The sequence below is a fragment of the Lissotriton vulgaris genome, chromosome 4_1, assembly GCF_964263255.1.
Source record: "Lissotriton vulgaris chromosome 4_1, aLisVul1.2, whole genome shotgun sequence".
Lineage (NCBI taxonomy): Eukaryota > Metazoa > Chordata > Amphibia > Caudata > Salamandridae > Lissotriton > Lissotriton vulgaris.
Window position 1 is genome coordinate 1,740,483,095 of NC_141691.1, and position 17,765 is coordinate 1,740,500,859.

Genomic DNA, 17,765 nt, shown 5'->3' on the forward strand with positions numbered 1-17,765 from the left:
AGGCTGAGTGATGCAGATTCCCTCACCAGCACCACCACCCTTTAACAGTGTTCCTTAAGGCTCCATAACCACTAACATTCAGATGCATATAATTAGTTATAAAGCGCCACCCATACCAGTGTAGGGTGTCCAAGCACTTTGCATCACACACAAATTACACTGAGACAATCAATCATACATGTATAAATTAGCGTAAAGGAAATGTTACATAAGACAGGACTACAGGGTGTAGGAGTCACAAGTCATGCATATTGGTAGGCAGTATGGCTAAAGAGTGCTTGGGCCCCAGAAGCACAAACTCAGAATTTAAAACAAACAGAAAACCATAGTTGGGGGTTCTCTTAAATAAAAAGAATGGATTTCTACCCAGATGAACCATTTTTCCAACATTAATATCTGCTCTAATCTATACTTTGGAGTGCATGCAGTTCTTTGATGCCAGTTATAAATCCACTGTTCTATGTTAGGATTTTAACTTATAAGCTGCAAGTAACAGAAAAGCAGTATCACATTGACCTATTTATATTTTATGCACTTTATGTTCTACATGGAACACTTTCTTTGCAGCCAGCATATTAGCCCTCTGCGCTATCTTGCGACAAGTCATATCTTTTCCCACTAGACAATTTCAATCTCTCCAGCAAGAACATTAAATACCAGAGTTATCTTGACATTTTTATTGTCTGGAAATTGCTGGAGGCCAGGAATGTGGCACCCAGAGCTTTTAAAAGCAAAATAAACTCGGAAGCATTGCCCCTCTGAAGTCAGTATACAGTGCAATCGCACCACTCGTGTGCCGGCCCTGCGTTCTTGTTCTGCATTTATTCAATGTACTACATTCAAATGCACATTTACAGGGGACATTCTTCAGGAAGGAAACCTCTTGCCCTCAGTGCTAAACCCACGAGGACAGACTTTGAACTCCACAGCCAGCAGCCAAGCAGAGGTCCTGGAGGGGAGGAAAGAACACAAGTACCATGCATATTAAAGGATTATTTGAAGCGTTGATTTAATGGAACTGAAACAATGCTCTGTTTTTAAGTAGTGGCTTAACTTTTTACGTGATTTAGAGCTGCAGTAGCTAGAAGGCATGCTGTTGCAATGTTTTTGTGCCCGTTTCTGGAGGAAATTAAAGGAGGCAGACTTAGCCTTAAAACCACAATAATTAATTGCTGGCATTTCAAGCCAGCCTGGGCGCTGTCTTCAGGAAGAATACAAAAGAATGCCAGCCACATGGAAGGACCTGGGAGGGTGAATGTAGCAATAAAATGTAAGCAGCTAAAGGTCTGAGCACCCACAGTGTAACATGAGGTTGACACACATAATAAAATAGTCACCCCCACGAGCAGATCAACAGAACGAAGCGTAATGATATTGTACTAAGTCCCTGCTCCTTGGAGGAAAAAGGAGGGACAAAGAGGCAGGACTGGCAACTAGTAAGCAAGGACATTGAAACAAACAAATGCGAAGCAAGGAATGGCATTTGGCCCACAGAGGTATATGTATACTAAAGTATACAAGAGGTCGTACGCTTACGCTTAAACTAAAAAAGTGGGAAACTCCCATTACACATCCCCTTTCTTTTGCGACTCGTGATTGGTCAGAAAGTGCACTTTGCGAGTCAGAAAGACATTTCGGGGTCACAATGTGCTTTTGTACATTGCACTTTGCATTTTTCTGGTCATAAAGCCTGTGATTTAGAGCATTACAGACTATGCAACAGCAAAAATGGTTTGTATGACGGACCCATAGTTGGCAGTCATCAAAATCCCAAAAGCACTTACCACGAAACAAAGCATATTATTCAGTCTGGTCACGATTTACTATAAACGCTCTAAACACCAACATAACAGGTCAGACCTCCTGACACTTAAGTGAGCACAACATAGTAGCAAGGCCATTTTGTTATCAAGGGCTTGACACTACAAAAGCATACCCCACTCACCATAACATTCAAAAGAAGTTAGCTTAAAGCTACCACATCTTCAGTCTGATAGGGCCACAGTGAAAAGAAATAAACTGCTAGGTCCATTGGTACACACATCCACTATTAAGACTATGTTTATTTTTCACAATGGCCATGTAAATCATTTTTATTTAATACATTGGATATACCAGTTTTCACTAACCAAAGACTACGAGCCAATATGACTACTAAAACCAGATGGGACAGGCACACTCATATGACAAAGGTGCCAGAGCACCATAAAGATAGTAGACATTGCTGTAGGAGAGCTTATAGCCTCATAAGTGCAGCGCCTAGTCCAACGGCAGACGGCACCACTACCTCAGGAGTGCTGCCTTCGGCCGTTGGATGTTCGAACCTCACCTGCGCAATGGAACGTTCAGCACTGGAGCTGGACGTTCCATAGCTGCTAAGAGGTTACAATGGCATAGATAATAAGTCTTCTAGAGCTTAGAAGGTGTTCACAGCAATTTGTGTAGGTGATTAGTTTAGGAGAGGAGGGCTGCAATACCCTTGATGCCAACTCTTTACAAAACCTCTGAACAGAGATGATCATGGAAAACTACACTTATCTCGTCCCTTAGACCAAATGTTTCTCTACCTTCGTCTAATACTTTGTAACTTCCTTGTATATACCTGATTCAGTTTAGGCTGTGAAGGTTAATCAAACTCATAGCTCCTAGAAGCATGGGTAATATTTTAGTTCACATTCTTGGTGGTATTATGTTCCCTTTTTTTAGTTATGTTGTGATCAGAAGAGCATATTTTGGCTTTGTTAAGAGTCACGATTTAAGAATTTATTCTGAATCAAAGAAGATTTAATTGGGTGGGAAGTGTCATGGGAAAAAAGACAGAGGTAAATAAAATCATAGGAAGACTGACTACAAAAGTTGATTTTCTTACACGTGGCTTCTTTGAGTGAATGGGCTTAGCATGAACTTAACCTCAAACTCAAATCTCAGATCTACTCTAACCTGTTCACACCTTCATCTGTTCCCAGTTTGTAAGATATTAAATGGCAACCAAATGTAAAGTGTGTTGTTGGCAGACTTAAGAAGGTTTGAGAAATCTCTGAATGTATACGGCTCCTCTGGTTCCACAGATATTTTCCGCCATGCAGGATCAAATAAAGTCTTTCAAATAAGGTGGAACAAATCCAAACTTCAAAGTGAAATTCAGAGCATTGCACTGTGTTTATGTAGGACATTAATACGGATGGGCCTTGCAGTTACTTATCCAATGCAATAAGCCACTAAAAGCACTCTTCTGAGTGCGGAAAGTCTTATGTCCTTAAATGAAGTATGTATTATGATGATCGCATCCTTAAAGGCTTTAACATTCTCACTGCTTTTCTAGCTTTCAGAGGCTGGGCCACTAATTAAAGCCAGAACCTTCAGCACCCCACAGATATTTCTTGGTTGGCATCTAGGCATCGATAAGCTGAGACCCAGAAGCCTCATGTCAACACGATTGGTAAATCTCAATTGGCATTTCAAAACATGAAATGCATAATTATTGCGCGGTTCTGTTGTTGTGTAGTACTGGAAATAGTCATGTCGGTGTGCTTATGTATATATATATAGGGGGGAGGCTGTGGCAGTACATGAGGGCGAGGGGAGTCGACACTGGGATTGTTGACTTCCTGGTGGATATGCATCATCAAACTAGTGCCAATGTAAGATATTCATCTAATGGGGACACCACTGACAAGTTTTTGATAAATAAAGGAGTACGCCAGGGATGTATCCTTGCCCCTTTTCTTTTTAATTTTTATATTAACGATTTGGATGCAGCTCTACAATCCATACAGGCTGACTGCCCTAGAGTAGGCAGAAGGGGCATACCGGTGCTGTTATACGCGGATGACGCGGTTTTAATCTCGCGCACGGAGAAGGGGCTTCAGGCTCTTTTAACTGCTTTTAATGTTTTTATGTCTGATAGGGACCTAATGGTCAATAATTCCAAGTCCTATATAATGCAGGTTGGCCAACGCCCAAGAAAGAACTATGTATTCAAGCTTGATGACAGTCCCATTCCGGTCACAGAGACTTTTTCCTATCTGGGTGTGCTTTTTGACTCGAAGTTAAGTTGGGCCCCTCATCTGGTGAAGAAGAAGAATGATATGCTGAGGGTTAATGGAACTATCCTAAATCTCGCTAAAAAAATAGGTAAGAAACCGTTAACTGCAATGATCAAGTTATATAATGCCAAGACTGTAGCAACGGCGGTATATGGCAGTGAGCTGTGGGGTTATGTGTCCAATACCCAATTACAGGTTATCGAAAACACCTTCTTTAAACGGTTACTATGTGTCCCTGCGAGCACCCCGAACCTTGTTGTGCATGAGGAGCTAGGGACTCCGTTTTTATGCGATAACCTAGCATTGAAGCCACTGATCTGCTGGGTTTCACTGTGGCTTAACAAGGAGATACCACTCACTCATCAGATTGTACGGGATGTAACATCTCAGGATAACTGTATGCGCATCCCATGGCTAAAATATTTGAAATCTTGTTTTGAAATGCTGGGGTGCCCCAAACTGTTCTCCCATACGAGTGGCATTGTGAAAGGGGACATAACAGCGGTCAAAAGAGCCTATCTAAAGTTTAAATTGGCGGATAGAGAAAGTGTGGAAATGCTGAAACCAAGTGTCAGAAAGTTTATCATGCTAAAGTCGTGTGGGGGAATGGAGCCCTACCTGGCCTGTGCCTTTAGCTCACATGAAAAGTTCCTGCTGACTAGGTTCAGATTTAACACTTTTCAGCAGTTATTAATAAGACCCAAATCAGACATTTTTAGCAAACATGTAGCTCCCTGTGGCTGCGACGGGAAGTCTCCTCAGGATATGCTACATTTTATATTTTTATGCAGGTTTTATGATTATCCCAGACGCTACTTTCTTGTTGACTTGCTGAGAACATTGGATTTTAAACAAATTAGACCTGCCCTTATTTATTTGCAGCTTTTGCACCAGGATTGTGTACTCCATATTCTGTCGTTTTTAAAGCTTGCACTGAGAATAAGAACCTGCTTAGACCTATGATCTTTGTTAAGCAATATTGCACTATATCAGGACCAGAAGGGCACTTTTTTTCTTAACTAACATTTATGATGATTTTTAATGATATCTGTGAAGAACGTTTTAACAATGTATTGATGTGAAATCTGATAATGTAATCATTGTATGTACTTTTTATGGTTTGAAATATTAACCGAAATAAAGTCTCATTTGATTTGATTTGATTTGATTATATATATATATATATATATATTGCTTTAGTTAAGTAAATGAATTGCACAGAAGATAAGAGAATGACACAAAAAACAGAGAGAGACTTATTGAATTATGCAGGTTTATTGTAACTATCACAATGAGGTTTGTTCCAGCAAAACGAAAAAAAGAGTGTGTGGTAATATGGATGAGCGATACTACCCATGTATCGGAGAAACAAGTATGTTCATGTAATTAGTTACTATAATAACGAACTGTTCATCAGACTTGGAACTCAAGAACTCAAGATACGACTTGTTAGTATTGAGCAAAGACATGTAAAGCAACCCAGACATGTGAAAACCAGCAACGCTCCGGGAAAGGGTTCAATGCAAACTTTTTTTGACTTGAGTGAACTGCAATTACTTTGTCGTACAATACAGGAAGGTACACAATACAACATGATCATCCCATTGTATGCATACCTTTAAGAAATCGAGCAAACAACTGTGCTTTAGACTTGAAGAACAGAAGCCATTGAAACCCCAGAACTATTCATTGACCAACAAGCATGCAATTGTCCGAACTGTAAAATGTAATGACTCGGGCCACAGCCTTTCCATTATTATTGGTTAATATGAAAGAGGTGATGGGCAGGAATGCCAAAATATTAAATTAAGAGTTATAAACCCCACACTTGAAGGCACTTTGCTTAATGGGGACTCCCCTTTTCACACTCATGATCTTTGGCAGTCCCTTCAGGTCAAGTAGACCAGCTACTTTACATTAACTATCTGTCACGCCATGTAAACAGAGTCTACAGAACCAGGTACAGAACAGAGAGGGTATCAGTCAAGCAGCAATACCTTCCTTTCCAGAAGTATCTTCATAGAAAGTCGGATATGATGTGCACCTAGAATCACAAACAGTAGCTCGAAGACGGCAAAACCACATCAATAAGATTTAAGCATGGATAAATGAGTTCTAGGCAGAAGACCATCCTTGAGGATCAGAGAAATCTGCATGGGGCAGCGGTTAACAAGATAACTCCGAAAAACAAAAGGTGGATGTTATTTGGAGGTCAAATTTCCCAAATGCAAATTACAAATGTTATTCAACATGGACCACAGTTATCCTCAAAATCAGTCAAAAATTAACAGCCGTGTCGATGATCTAGTTCAAGTAAATTATTCAATTAGTAGTACAAATCTTCACATTGACAACAAAGTATTCATAATGATCTTAATTAAGCAGCGATTGGTTGATTTATCCAGGCTCAGAGGTTGCTCAGTCATGCAGACGCCTCCGTGATGGGACCCACGACAGCGATTGCTTCAATCTCCACAAGCCCATTCTGTAAGAAAATACAAAACACTTTAAATACACTAATATTTGTAGAGTGTGATCGCAATCACATTTACACGTTTTTATATGTATAGAAAATATTGATTGCTCTACATAATAACAGATGACTGCTATAACTGCTTCATTAACTCTTACTACAGCAGGATTCATTGGCACACCTGTAGCACGGCACAGTGGTGTAATACACAGCATACACTGTGGATGCACTGGGATAGCACCTATACCTGCAGTTGTGTGTCTTGTATTAAAAAAAGAAGAGAAAATAAATATACATAAATGTGTTTGCCTAAAAAATCCATACAATGGCCTATGCATTTGTGTCCCCGAAAATGGCTCAACTTCAGTGGAAAGAGTACTGTGCAACCAAAATTAAAGGGCAAATTCCACCAAGGAGTGGCAGTTGGCATTAGAAGAGGACCATTCTTCAACGACCAGGCTTCAAGGCCCAGATAGACAAAGATATTCTTAACAGGATACTCCCTCCTGCATGATATTCAATCTCTAAACAGGAAAGGATGATGTAAATCAAAGCCACAAAATAGTATTTGAAAGGAAAGCCTCAGACAATATAGCAGGCAAAGATAATGTAGATCAAAAATAAAAAATAGGATTTCAAAGGTAAGCCTCAGACTCACCACACCCCCAGTTCCCCCTTATTCGTCATAAACAACCAACAATCGAATGCAAATGTTTCCCATGCCTGATGCCTTCTTAAAATTACTGTAGCTGTCTGGGTGAGAGGTTGTTTTCTGATACAATGGGCGGAATAACTTCGGTAGAGTAGAGCCACTCTGGATTCGTTTTAAACTACCAACCAACTAAAATAAAGTCAGATGGTTTGCAGGATTTGTGTGCCTTAAACTGAAACCCTGCAGCAAGTCACCAAATTTGACCAGCTTTCTTATACTGCACAACAAAGTCCAAGAAAGTACTGCAGCCGACAACCCTCCGCGAGTCACTGAATTTTCCGCCAACTGCAACAGCATTACGGGGGACGCAGTCTGACTCTTTCCATCATGAGCATGGGTCCAAAAGTCAAGGCATGTTTGCCACACTGGTTCATGGCAGATCTTAGTAATGCAAAACTGTGTGGAACCAAGAGAGCATAAGCCTCAACGGCCCAAATTCACCCTGGTAACCGATGCAATCACAGGCGGGACAATGGACAAGCTCAAGCCTCTGCTAACAAGTACCAGCAGCATTTGAATTGCCAGACTGCGATGGTGGAAGAGCATCATGCCTGCAGTCCACGCTTTTATTGTACATGTCATTCTTATCGAATGTGTTAGTCTAAGTGAGTGAAAACTGCAAGACCTACAATGAAATCATCTGAATAATGGAAGTGCATTAGTCGAAGACCGTGGTCGGGTGATGCAATGGTCTCAGACACTGGCAGGCGCTTGGGCGGCAATCCATTCCATCTTTTTTTGTCCAACGTGCCACAGCAGATGTGAAACCCCATATACAAATCAGTCCTGAACTTGGTCCAGCAGCAAAAGGAACAGGCCAAAACACCCTCTGCACAGGATCAGAAACAATCACAACCTTTTAGGGCTTCTTCAGTGAGAGGCACCTTGGATCCCATTGGAGAGTGAGCTCAGACCCATAATCCGGGCACACTCATCATGCTTCCAGTACTAATTGAATATCTACAGAGCCGCTAGAGACCTATTTCCTGTAAGTGGACCAGCACGCATTAATTTGTAAAGGTAGATGGCAGCAAAAGAAGGGTTGACCCAAGGGGGGAGGGATGTACAATATGAAGTGGTTTATTCCATCTTGTAATGTCAAGTAAATACACAACTTAAGTAGTTGTATCAGTGTTATTGCAGACAGTATATGCTTGGGTGCAGCTGGTGCCAATCCTGTGTCAAGTGCTTGCTGGTTTAGTTGTTCAGAAGTGAAATGTCATATATTGAGTCATGCACATCTAGAGGCAAAGCTTCCAGCAGTCCCTTAAAACTGCAAGAATGGCTGTGATGCTCTTAAGTCTTCACAAACATGCAGCCATCTTATCACGGAGTCACTACAGCATTTGCCACCAAAAACGGTATTTGCCCTACAAAGGTAGCTGTGAGAACAGCGTTGGAGAAATGTTTGTTAGAATAGTTTTCGCCTTCTAAGCACTGGAATGAGAACAAGATCTCAAACATAATACAAGGTGGTTGTTATTCGGAGAGCAACTGTGAATGCAACAGCATCATTGTTGTAAAAAAACCTCTTTCATGATATAGCTGTGTGACATCAGGATAGGTCAAATTGCAATAAATGTACAGACTTTTCACAAACAAGATGGCATTCTGCTTGCTCCAGTCCATACAAACTGCATATGCGCCCCCTGCCCCTTGCACCCTTCCAACTCATTCTGCAATTTGCCCATAATTTATGTACATAGGAGCCATATGTACCCAGACTATATCCACTTATCTTGCTGGTGGTTCACTCCTCTGGTGTGTAATCTACAAATTAAGACGTGGCCCCACATAACCTGTGTATACATCCTGAAGGTATGAATGAATGACACTAATAAATCACACTGTTACAAACAATGGTGCATCCTGACGCGGACAGCTAAATGGAGGACCAAGAGAGACAAGATTTTAAACAGCTACTGAGCAAGCAGGTTTCTTTCTAAATGATGATTCTCTCGGGCTGATATGAAGTTATAATGGTATGCTGTTCCAGAGCTTAGAAGCCTAGTAGCCGAAGAAGCGTCTACCTTGCCTGCCCTTATTGATGTGGTATACAAGCCAGATTCACATTGGAAGAATGTAAAACTTGTGTGAGTCGATAGTGACTGAACAGAATATGCAAGTAAACAGGACTGTTGTGGGAAAAGGCTCTGAACATTAAGCAGTTAACCATGAAGATGGATAATTGGCAATAGGTAGGCCAGGCTTCTCCATTGAGTAACTCGTGAGCTACTGGTAGCTCTCCTGCTACCTCAAACTAGCTCTCTAATATGCAACCCTGCCTATTGATTTAGAATGTTTTCAGTGGTTTATTTAATTCCTCATTCTATATTGACAAAATACATTTTGTATTGATGTTGACTACCATGCCTGATGCACCGAGGTGATCACTGTGTGGAATCATACATATGTTAGCCACCAATTCAAACTTGTGTGAAGTGCTCTCTATTAAAGCGCTAGTGATAGAAGTAGCTCAGGATGATTTTCATTGTACATAAGTAGCTCTTATTACAGAAAAAGTTAGAGGCCCCGGAGCGAGCCAGTGTAGTTGCACAAAATGACTTGAAAGTGAGTGATGACAAGGAACATTAAAGAATTAGTATAGCACCTGCTTTTGGACTATCTGAAGGCACTGTAAGAGATTGTGGCAGGCCAAGTTACATCAAATTTCAAAGTCCAGACATGATGTTATTAAGATACTGCACTACAGTCCTTTGGAAGGATACAGGTAGAGAAGCAGCAGTACTTTTCTTACGGAGTTCAGAAAGGCGAAGCAGGTGGTGGATCCTTTGGAGGAATAATGATAAAAGTGAACGCTTACATCCAAACCACAGCCCATGGTTTTTAACAGATGGAGATGGCTCTGGCGGGTGCAACAAGGTCTGTCGGCAACCAACTTTTAAGATCAGAAAGGTACCGAACAGCAACATATCAGTTTATTTCACCATTCAGCTTAAGACAGCTGGTATTCATTTATCTAGCAACTGCTAACATGCAGATGTGGAATATTTCCTGAATGTATGACTGATTGTTGAGGATGGACACAAGAAGTTGAGTGTCAAGTCCATAGGAAAATATGTCAAAACCAAATGGAAATATAAGAGCTGATGTAAGAAAGTTCCTCTTTTTGTATTGTCAGCCCCAAATTGTTGGACTGATGCTACTGGTGTTCTGACTCTGAAGTGCACTGGGCCCTGCTGACCAAGCCCCAGTGCATGTGCCCTGAACCCTAAAATTGTATGTACAATTGGCTAATCCCCGACTGGAATATTTAACTTGCATCTAAGCCCCCAATATATGGTACAAAGTGTACCCAGGGCTGGTAAGATAAATGTCAGTAGTGGACTGCAGCACTTAATTATGCCACCAATTAATTGACAAATTGAAAAACAAGGCTCTAGGTCTGCCACTGCAGCCTAGTCGGGCAGCTTTCCAACTGCCAACAGGACATGGCAAAATAAACCCTTTTGCCAAATCCGAATCTTCCTTTTTAATATTTCTAACTCACCTCCAGCAAAGGCGTTAGAAACTTATAAATCACGGTGCTAAACATTAAAAAAAAATGTTTTTTAGGTTTTACATGGCCTGACAGTAAAAACTTGCAATTGTCGTTTTCAAGTAAGCAAGGACCAAACAACGGACTAAAGCCGCAGAGAACCCCGCCGATGACCCATTGTTGAGAAAAAGATTCTGAGAGTTAAGGCAAAAGTTTGACCATGATCAACCCTCTATGTATATGCAGTTTGGATACAATATCCTCAATAATTCTTATACCCAACCTGAAACATGAACATAGTTATTGTAAAATGTGAACAGGTTATTAGGTTAGGTTATTAGGTTCAAAGTCTAGAAATCAAAACAAAATGTAATACTCACTTTTGGCAAAGCAACAACCTGGTATGCTGCCCTTGCAGGGCAATTACTTGGAAAAACTGAAGAATAAAAAAAAACACAAAATATTTAAATACACCACAAGGCATAATATTCAATTGTTACATTCCTAACTAATTTCAAACATTTCCCTCTGCAAGTAGGATGTCTGTAAAGTCAGTGAGATAGATGTACACCAACACTTAACATACACCAACACTTAAAGACGGCAAAGCTCACACATGACATATGGCAACATTATATGGAGGTACAAAACTATGAGATTCATTATGAGAAGAGCAAAGGCTGTGATTAACCAATTGGCTTGACTAAGCTCATTTGTAAAATTGGAATCAATAAACTAATCTGTGACACAAAGTAAAAAAAAAAAACCGTTATCCGTGTGTTTGTTTGTGTATGTGTGCACATCCACACTCAAATATATGTGTACACACACACAAACACACACACCCACACACACACGCACACACACACACACACCCCATCCCCCTCCCCCCCCAGGAGTTTTACGGATTCCAAAATTGAATCCACTGGTGCAGGACCTCACCAACATCTTTTCACTTGTGGCAGTTCACCATCTGTGTATTAAATGCACGGTATGGCATAACTGCCTCTACCGAAGTGTAGTTCTACATCAGCCAGGTCCAGCGCCTAAACTGCACATGCGGTCTACCACAATTTATTAAAGATTTTGAAAGTCTTACATGCAGTTCATAATAAACCTTAGGGGAATAAGGAAATATAGACCCAGGTATACAGGTATAGAGAACTTAATCGTTCATGCGCTTACTGTACAGTGCAGCTCGTTCATGCGCTTACTGTACAGTGCATTGGATATGTAGGTGAGCAACCCAATATACCCTTGCGGGCTCGGGCAAGGTTTATTATAAGAGAAATGGCCAGCAAGGGGTTTTGTTGGTTGTCTATTTTTCAGCACCGTTAGGACCTGTATTGAATCATCAAGGTACCTAAGTCTGAGATTGATCAGTGGCTGTCTTAGATTATTAATTTTTAGAGAAAGAAGTCCAATAGAATCAGGACAAACAGTGTTACCACACTAACACGATATATACAATGAATGATAAATAAAATGCGAAAAACCAGGGTTTTGTATTATCTGAAAATTGTTATTTGTATTCAAATCAAAAAGTACAATTATATACAAAGAATAGGGTACATACATGGATATTATTTAGATATTCAAGGTAATAGTTGTATCTTCCTTTGATATATCTAAACATTAAGTCCAGACTGCTTAAACAAAAAGAACATTGATTTCAACTCAAAAATCAGAAGAAAATCAAAGTGTGACAAGGAATCAAAGAATGCAGAGATGGACTAAAATAGTCGACGTTTCGGTCTTTTTGAAGGTTTTCACAAGACCATCATCAGGACAGTAAAGTTCTATAAACAATTGATGACCCTTTTTACTTCTTTAAACGTACGTCTATTTAGATTCCTGACAGCTCCTGAGGCGGAAGCCGGGAGAGAAACCTTTCATTTTTAAAAATTTGCATTTGTGTCACTAATTTCGCCGAAATACTTTGTACTTTTAACTGAACCTCACTCACCCGTTTTCCTCCTGAAGCGGGCTCTCAGTCACTAAAACAGCGACCCCCTCGCTGCAACGTTAAGCATCAAACAATCTTCCCTGCCGCCATTCTCGGCGAGGGAGAGAGGCCACGCCCACTTAGGCCACGCCCATCCGCCGCCCTCGGTACTTAAACGCTGCCTTCAGCGCAACTTGTTTAGATTCCTGACAGCTCCTGAGGCGGAAGCCGGGAGAGAAACCTTTCATTTTTAAAAATTTGCATTTGTGTCACTAATTTCGCCGAAATACTTTGTACTTTTAACTGAACCTCACTCACCCGTTTTCCTCCTGAAGCGGGCTCTCAGTCACTAAAACAGCGACCCCCTCGCTGCAACGTTAAGCATCAAACAATCTTCCCTGCCGCCATTCTCGGCGAGGGAGAGAGGCCACGCCCACTTAGGCCACGCCCATCCGCCGCCCTCGGTACTTAAACGCTGCCTTCAGCGCAACTTGTTTAGATTCCTGACAGCTCCTGAGGCGGAAGCCGGGAGAGAAACCTTTCATTTTTAAAAACTTGCATTTGTGTCACTAATTTCGCCGAAATACTTTGTACTTTTAACTGAACCTCACTCACCCGTTTTCCTCCTGAAGCGGGCTCTCAGTCACTAAAACAGCGACCCCCTCGCTGCAACGTTAAGCATCAAACAATCTTCCCTGCCGCCATTCTCGGCGAGGGAGAGAGGCCACGCCCACTTAGGCCACGCCCACCCGCCGCCCTCGGTACTTAAACGCTGCCTTCAGCGCAACTTGTTTAGATTCCTGACAGCTCCTGAGGCGGAAGCCGGGAGAGAAACCTTTCATTTTTAAAAATTTGCATTTGTGTCACTAATTTCGCCGAAATACTTTGTACTTTTAACTGAACCTCACTCACCCGTTTTCCTCCTGAAGCGGGCTCTCAGTCACTAAAACAGCGACCCCCTCGCTGCAACGTTAAGCATCAAACAATCTTCCCTGCCGCCATTCTCGGCGAGGGAGAGAGGCCACGCCCACTTAGGCCACGCCCACCCGCCCCTTTTTCTGCACATTTAAGATGTGCAACTACCGGACGCGCAGCGGACGGGCGCAGCGGGCGCGCCGTCAGCGCGCCGAAGGCGCGCCAAAGGCAAGCCCGTCTGGGCCCGTCCGGGCCAAGACGGCCTTAGGCCTAGCCACTATGCCCAATCGGCAAAATGGCATCTCATACCCCAGAGACTCACTGCTTGCCTGGAACCGTGGAAAACACCCCCAGTGCAAATATATCCACAAGGAGGACACACCCTATGTAGGATGCACCCTCTGTAATAACCTCGAGGAAACGGAATACCACCCAGGTCTCCGGCTCGGTCTTCTGAATTGCAGATCCCTGGTAAAGCATGCCCATGAAATCAACATCCTTGTCCAGGACTCGCGGCTAGATCTGCTATTTTTGACAGAAACTTGGCTAACCCCGCACAACGACTTCGATGTGGCCAATGCAACTCCCCCCGGCTACCAAATTTGCTGCCTAAATAGGCCAATCGGTAGAGGCGGAGGCTTAGCCATACTCTTCAAAGATCACCTTAAATGCAGAATCGAGACCGGATCTATTAAAGACTGTGAGAACTGCTACTTCACAATCCAGATCTCTCCTTCCACCTCCCTTTCTGGAATACTTGTGTACCGACCCCCAGGATCCCTAGGGGAATTTACCAGCACTCTGATTGACCATATCTTACTCAAGTCCATCTCGGTCTCTAATTTCCTCCTCTTAGGGGACTTTAATATTCATTTCTTGGACCCCACGAATAATACCGCAGCAAACCTGCTTGCTGATCTCACCACAGCCGACCTCCTCCTGCAAAATCCTAAAGCCACCCACGAGAAGGGCCAACTCCTAGACCCCATTTTCTCTAACATTGCGAACCTGTACGCCCAGGACCCCACCCCCCTGCCCTGGACAGACCACATGCTGATTCCCATGCTCTGGCCACTCGACACATCTCCAGGGCCTTCTTATAAAACCAGGGTACAAACCAGACGATGGCATAAATTAGTTCCAGAGGAATGGGAAGCCAAACTACGCAATACCATCCCCCCTTTGTCCACGGACCCTAATACCGCGGACAGAGAATTCATGGATTGGCTAGTCCAACCTCTAGACAGCTCCATTCCACTGACTAGCTCGCTAAAACACATGAAAAGAATTAGTCCTTCCCCCTGGTACACACCCGCCCTTGCCTCTCTCAAAAAGCATTGCAAAAAGACAGAACGCCTATGGAGAAAATACAAAACAGCTGAAGAGAAAAGCGTCTACCTCTGCTCCATGAAAGCTTACAAACAAGCCCTACATGACGCAAAAAGGACTTATTTCGAGGAAAAGATAAAAAACTCTGCCTGCTCATCCAAGGAGACCTTCTCCATTTTTAAAGAACTCCTCCGTGTCCCTGCCCCCCCCCAGAAACCCATGGACCCCAAAGAAGCCGAGGAAAAATGCGCCATGTTGGCCTCCTTCTTTGATGAAAAAATAAAAAAAATACTCTCCTCCCTCCCACCTGCCAACTCCAACATCTCAGAAAGAGCCAAGGAGCAGATGCCTCCCGTAGACACACCCTTTTTAGAGTCGCTCGGCCCGGTCTCAGAAGAAGAAGTAAGAATCACATTTGCCTCAACCAAGAGCGGAGCCCCTAGCGACCCGGTCCCCATACGTTTCGCTAAAATTATCATGCAGACTATAGTCCCTCAACTGACTGCCCTGATCAATATCTCACTGGAACAAGGAGTGGTCCCTCCCACCTGGAAGGAAGCCGTAGTCAAAGCGCTTCTCAAGAAACCGTCGCTTGACCCCACTGACCTCTCCAACTACAGACCCATTTCACTTCTTCCCTGGATAGGCAAAGTCGCCGAAAAATTAGTTAACAAAAAGTTGTCACAATATCTCGAGTCAAACCATCTTCTCAACGACTCGCAGACTGGCTTCAGACCTGGCCAAGGCACAGACACTGCACTCCTTGTGGCAGTGGAAAGAACCAGGGAAATCATCGACTCAGGAGGATCAGTGGCAGTGGTCCTCCTAGACCTAAGTGCGGCCTTTGATACGGTCAGCCACCAGGTTCTAATCCACCGCCTCGGGACTGTTGGAGTTAAGGGCAAAGCCCTGAAGTGGCTCTCGTCCTTTCTCTCCCGACGCTCTTATCAAGTATGGGAAGGCGAAAGCCGCTCCTCTTCCATCCCCCTCCAGTGCGGTGTGCCACAGGGCTCTTCCCTGAGCCCTACGTTATTCAACGTTTATATGGCCCCACTGGAGGAACTTGTCTCACCCTTCGGAGTCACCATCGTCAGCTACGCCGACGACACGCAACTGGTGGTCACTCTCTCCCACCCCAAACTCGAGCCCTCCAACCTCCACGACTGCCTTACCAGCGTTTATCAGTGGATGAGCGACTCTGCCTTGAAGCTTAATGGCTCCAAGACAGAGATCCTGGTCCTCGGACAAAAAACGACTAACATCCCTTCCAACTTCTGGCCCGCCTGCATGGGCGAACCTCCCACTCCCAAAAAGGAGGTCAAGAGCCTTGGCGTGTGGCTGGAGACCGACCTTACCTTCCGGACCCAGGCCAGAAAGACGGCCGGAACCTGCTACGGGTTACTTAAATCCTGCAGGAAAGTAATCCCTCTCCTACCCTTCCAGTCGCGCCTTATGCTGATCCGGGGCTTAATCCTATCCAGGTTGGATTATAGCAACGCCATCTACCTGGGCGCCCCGGAATCCACCTTCCAAACTCTGCAAAAGGCTCAGAACGCCGCCGCCAGACTCCTAACAAGCACCCCGGCCAGATCATCGGCCAAACCCGCTCTGAGGAAGCTACACTGGCTCCCGATCAAAGAAAGGGTCACTTTCAAGGCCCTCTGCCTGGCCCACAAGGCTCTCCATAACACCGGCCCCCCCATACTAAATAACTGGATCACCCCCTACAGACCCATGAGAGCGCTTCGCTCAGAGCACGGAAACCTTATCACGATCCCCATGGTAAAAAAGGCCCGGATAGGGGGCCGCCGCTTCTCGGTAAACACCGGACTCAAGTGGAACGCACTCCCTCTGAACCTCAGAACAGAGCCTGATCTACTTCGGTTCAGAAAAACCCTCAAAACTCTCCTCTTCCCCTAATCCGGTCTCTTACCTATCCGCTCCCCCTCATGAGTAACAGGGTTCTAGCGCTGGGATACCCCCGTGGTGACTACGCGCTCTACAAACTCTAAATAAAACAGATTTACCGGACTCGTTGGAAGCTTTTGACGCGGTCACATTCGAGATTTGAAAAACATACAAGTATTTGGAAATCGATTGAAATTGGACTCCCTGTCGGAAATTATAGACAGCACTCCTATGTAGAATACGAGTGAAATTTTGGCACAAAAGATTCATTCCTTGCCTCACAACAACGCCACGATTTAAAGTGCTGCTGTCGTCTTAAATCTAAATAGACGTACGTTTAAAGAAGTAAAAAGGGTCATCAATTGTTTATAGAACTTTACTGTCCTGATGATGGTCTTGTGAAAACCTTCAAAAAGACCGAAACGTCGACTATTTTAGTCCATCTCTGCATTCTTTGATTCCTTGTCACACTTTGATTTTCTTCTGATTTTTGAGTTGAAATCAATGTTCTTTTTGTTTAAGCAGTCTGGACTTAATGTTTAGATATATCAAAGGAAGATACAACTATTACCTTGAATATCTAAATAATATCCATGTATGTACCCTATTCTTTGTATATAATTGTACTTTTTGATTTGAATACAAATAACAATTTTCAGATAATACAAAACCCTGGTTTTTCGCATTTCATTTTATTTATCATTCATTGTATATATCGTGTTAGTGTGGTAACACTGTTTGTCCTGATTCTATTGGACTTCTTTCTCTAAAAATGAATAATCTAAGACAGCCACTGATCAATCTCAGACTTAGGTACCTTGATGATTCAATACAGGTCCTAACGGTGCTGAAAAATAGACAACCAACAAAACCCCTTGCTGGCCATTTCTCTTATAATATACTGTACAGTGCAGCTCATATATATATATCTGTAATTA

At 43.1% G+C, this 17,765-nt stretch overlaps 1 protein-coding gene across 3 annotated transcripts in view; it reads right to left on the reverse strand.

Annotated features, from left to right (window-relative positions):
• Window positions 1-5,299: 5,299 nt before the first annotated feature.
• RIDA (reactive intermediate imine deaminase A) overlaps window positions 5,300-17,765 on the reverse strand; it is a 124,328-nt gene continuing 111,862 nt past the window's right edge. For all 3 annotated transcript variants that reach the window (XM_086966042.1, XM_086966041.1, XM_086966043.1), the window contains exons 5-6: window positions 11,111-11,166; window positions 5,300-6,531 (exon numbers count right to left, since the gene is read on the reverse strand). In XM_086966042.1, coding sequence (XP_086822168.1) covers window positions 6,469-6,531; window positions 11,111-11,166 — 119 coding nt within the window. In that variant the 3' untranslated portion in view covers window positions 5,300-6,468. The remainder of the gene's footprint in view (window positions 6,532-11,110; window positions 11,167-17,765) is intronic.